This window comes from Bison bison, unplaced genomic scaffold, assembly GCF_000754665.1.
Source record: "Bison bison bison isolate TAMUID 2011002044 unplaced genomic scaffold, Bison_UMD1.0 scf7180017864456, whole genome shotgun sequence".
Lineage (NCBI taxonomy): Eukaryota > Metazoa > Chordata > Mammalia > Artiodactyla > Bovidae > Bison > Bison bison.
In genome coordinates this window covers 17,346,838-17,350,964 of record NW_011495018.1, presented here as the reverse complement: position 1 = coordinate 17,350,964, position 4,127 = coordinate 17,346,838, and the positions used below count along the sequence as shown (strand labels likewise).

General features: G+C 46.3%; 1 protein-coding gene across 5 annotated transcripts in view; it reads right to left on the bottom strand.

Moving 5' to 3' along the window:
- The window catches only part of NRAP (nebulin-related anchoring protein), a 75,471-nt gene that overhangs the window by 64,395 nt on the left and 6,949 nt on the right, over positions 1–4,127 (bottom strand). For all 5 annotated transcript variants that reach the window (XM_010859313.1, XM_010859316.1, XM_010859315.1 and 2 more), the window contains exons 5-8: positions 4,020–4,124; positions 2,109–2,213; positions 1,306–1,410; positions 30–137 (exon numbers count right to left, since the gene is read on the bottom strand). In XM_010859313.1, coding sequence (XP_010857615.1) covers positions 30–137; positions 1,306–1,410; positions 2,109–2,213; positions 4,020–4,124 — 423 coding nt within the window. The remainder of the gene's footprint in view (positions 1–29; positions 138–1,305; positions 1,411–2,108; positions 2,214–4,019; positions 4,125–4,127) is intronic.

Here is a 4,127-nt window from a genome sequence, read left to right as displayed (position 1 = left end):
CCTGTGACAACATAGCCTGGGACACTTACATCACTTGCCAGCTCGTTGGCTCTTTTGGCTATCTGATAAGCAGGTGTGATCATAGCAGGGAAACTGCCTTTCCCTCTCTGCTGTTCATAGGCCTCTGTGTATCTCACCTGAAAAAAGAAATATTTTGAATCACATACCACATTCCCACCATCTACCGGGCAATCTGAGTGAGAAGCCCCTCTAAGGGCTCCCATAACACCTGCACATCTCCCATCAGATCTCTTAGGCAACGTAGTAGGTTTAGCACTTGATAGACTCTTGTTTACCATTTTATTCCCAACACCCAGCTCAGTGTCTGATACATGGAGATGCTCAGGCCAGAATTCAACACATACTTGTGAGTACCTGCTGCAGGCCAACCAAGGCAAGCAGAAGCCACTCGTTAAGCTGAACCTGGATTCGTGCTTAAGCTTCCCAATCAGAACAACACTAAGTTTTCAGTCTTATTATGCTGTGGAGCAACTGGAATTGAAAAGGCAAATGGTACAAATTCTTCGGAAGTTCTATTCTGTAATTTGCAGTGACAAGGAGAGAATTCTTTCAGGTTAATCAGAAATATCTGGTTTGTTACTGAAGTGAAGTGAAGGGAGTGAAGTCGCTCAGCTGTGTCCAACTCTTTGCGGCCCCATGAACTGTAGCCTACCGGGCTTCTCCGTCCACGGGATTTTCCAGGCAAGAGTACTGGAGCAGGTTGCCATTTCCTTCTCCAGAGGATCTGCCTGACCCAGGGATCGAACCTGTGTCTCCTGCATCGTAGGCAGACACTTTACCATCTGAGTTTTCTAAGGAAGAGTTTTCACGTGGCCTGTGTTAGCTGCTGAATCTGACCTGACCACCCTTCTCCACGTTAGGAAAGAGTGGGGAACCTTAAAGAAGAATCACAGCATCTGGCCACCATCATTGCTTTCTTTTCTTTTTGGCCACTCCACATGGCATGGGACTCCATAGACTTCCCTGGTGGCTCAGACAGTAAAGAATCTGCCTGCAATGTGGGAGACCCAGGTTTGATCCCTGGGTCAGGAAGATCCTCTGGAGAAAGGAATGGCAACCCACCCCAGGATTCTTGCCTGGGGAAATTCCATGGACAGAGGAGCCTGGCGGGCAGCAACCTGTGGGGTTGCAAAGAGTCAGATGTGACTGAGCGACTAACACACAAATGGTATGGGAGATCCTAGTTCCCAGACCAGGGATTGAACCCAGGCCCCCCTGCAGTGGAAACATGGAGTCCCGTCCACTAGACCACCAGGGAAATCCCTGGCTTCTATCATTTCTTACATCACTTTGAAGCTGTCCACCAGCCTTGGCCCGGAGCAGCTCGGGGGTATCCGCCACCGTGCTGAACCTGGAGATGCGCTCATCATGCCCTCTCTTGTACTCCACCTGGCGAAGAGACAGCACGAAGTCAAGGTAACACCCAGCAGCCTTTGTAGGACCTCTCCCTGCAGCTGTCCTGAAGCTACACCACTGGGCAACACTCAAGGCAAACCTATGGCAAGTCTTTCTGGCCTGCTTTATGGGCTCCTCTCCAAAAACAGGCACATGTGTTCAGTCCAAGAGAGTGCCAGGAACTGCTAAACTTGAACAAATATTCATTTGTCTCCGTAACAATCACATGAGGCAGGACTATGATTTGCCCCATTTTACAGATGAGCAGCTGGGGAACACAGAGGTTAAGTAATTCGTGCAGGGTCCCACAGATATGAAGCAAGAGAGCCAGGATTCGAATCCCAATACAGCTGGCTCCAGAATCTGAGCTCTAAATCAACCAGCTATGCTGTTCTTCAGTAGGATCTGCCATCCTCTTAATAAAAATCAGTGTCCTTGATGCTTAACCTCGAAATATTATTTGGTTCAGTTTCGGGGTGAGTGACATGGTCTTCTCTCCATTGATAGAGGAGGCACAGGCATAGAGAATGACTGATATACAAAAGATAAGAACACAGTCTTCTTCATAATATTGTACTCAGGGTACCTACTGCCCCCAAAGAACTCTCCTGTTGGATTTTACCTGAATCCCAGGGATTCACTAATGACAAAAATTAGTGTAATCAACGGTGAGTTAGCAGTAAGACACTCACTTGGCTGGCCAGCTGGTTGGCGATCTTGGCCCTTTGATAAGCAGGTGTGATCATGGCTGGAAAACTCCCTTTTCCTCTCTGTTGCTCATAGTCTTCTGGATACTCCTGTTGGTGAGACCAATGTCAGCATGAGAACCAACAGGATCTCCAATGGGAATGAATAAACTGCAACAGCAAGCATCATCAGAACCGATGCAACTGGATGTATATGGTACTAGGAAAATATTTTGGTCTCCTGGAATAAATTTGAAAATTATTCACTTGATGATTTAAATTAACACTTTCAAGGCTAAAGAAATCATATTTCCTAGGTCAAAGAGTTTCCCTTTCAATGTTTATATTAAACTCTGTGGAACCTGGCACAACCCAAGGGAGGCCCCTTGACTCAAAGGCTTGTAAGATAATGCAGCAATTATTCCGCAGGAGACCTTTCAGCAACTCATCCACTAGACACAGTTCTGGGCTTCCCTGGTAGCTCAGTCGGTAAAGAATCTGCCTGCAGCGCAGGGCACCTACGTTAGATCCCTGGGTCAGGAAGATCCCCTGGAGAAGGAAATGGCAACCCACTCCACTATTCTTGCCTGGAAAGTCCTTATGGACTGAGAAGCCTGGCAGGCTCCTCAGTCCATGGGCCCGCAGTCCATGGCGGGCTCTCCAGTTCATAGGGTCGCAGAGTTGGACACAACTTAAGGACTCAACCATCACCAGACACATTTCTACAGCACTGGGAGTGAAATATCTGTTCTTTTCTCCTCCTTACTTTTGAATATCTTTGCTAGTCTGCTTTCCTAACAAAACACAGCACCTTAGCAACTATGCTTCAGTTGCTTTCTTTCCATGTGCTAAAGAAAACTTACTCAAGACTAACAATATTTTCCAAAGTGGTTTCTTCAAAAGACAGGTGCCCTGGGTTTAGGGAGAGGACTAGAGGATACAGCATGCAAATCATTAAGGAATTCCATAGCCTGGGGTAAAATTGTCTTTCCTACAATGAAAACCTACTAAGATCTCTCTTATGGTGTGACAGTTCCAAAATCTAAAATAGGGCATCAGGGCTGATTCTGAAGGCTCTGGTAGGAAATCCATTTCTTTGCCTTTTCCAGCTTCAAGAGGCTGTCCACAGTTCTTGGTTTACAGCCCTAAACAGTTTTGACCTCTGTTTCTGTTGTCACATCATCTTTTCTCTGACTCTGACTCTCCTGCCTCCCTCCTTATAAGCACCCTTATGACCACATTTGGTCCATGTTAATCATCCAGGATAATCTTCCTATCTCAAGATCCTTACCTTAATTAGGAGCTTGAGTTTAGCAGATACAAACTACTATATATAAAATAAACAGCAAGGTCCCACTGGCTAGCACAGAGAACTATATTCATCATCTTGTAATTAATTATAATGGAAAAGAACATGAAAAAGAATATACACGCCTATGTATGTATACATCTAACTGAATCACTCTGCTGTACATCAGAAACTAACACAACGCTGTAAATCACATATATGTACGTTTGTTCTGTTGCTCAGTCGTGTCCAACTCTTCGAAACCCGATGGACTGTAGCCCATCAGGCTCCTCTGTCCATGGGATTTTCCAGGCCAGAATACTGCAGTGGGCTGCCATTTCCTCCTCCAGGGGATCTTCCCAACCCAAGGATCAAATCCGTGTCTCCCTTGTCTCCAGCCTCTCCTGCATTGACAGGTGGATTCTTTACCACTGAGCTACCTGGGAAGCAAAGCAGCTATATTCTGTTAAAAAAATCCCTACCTTCATCATACCTTTGGCCATGCATAGTAGCATATTCACAGGTTCCAGGGACTAGGACATGGGAATGTTTGGGCGAGGGCCAGTATTCTATCACAATCTTAATGAACATTCAAGCTAACTGCTAAAGCAATCTTCTAGGCCCCTTACCTCACCCAGTGACTTTCGTGCCTCCACCATCCTTACGATTTCAGGGTCTGGAAGAGCTCCTGGGCACCAGGCGTCCCCTTCCCTGTATCCACTCCAATAGGCTCTCTG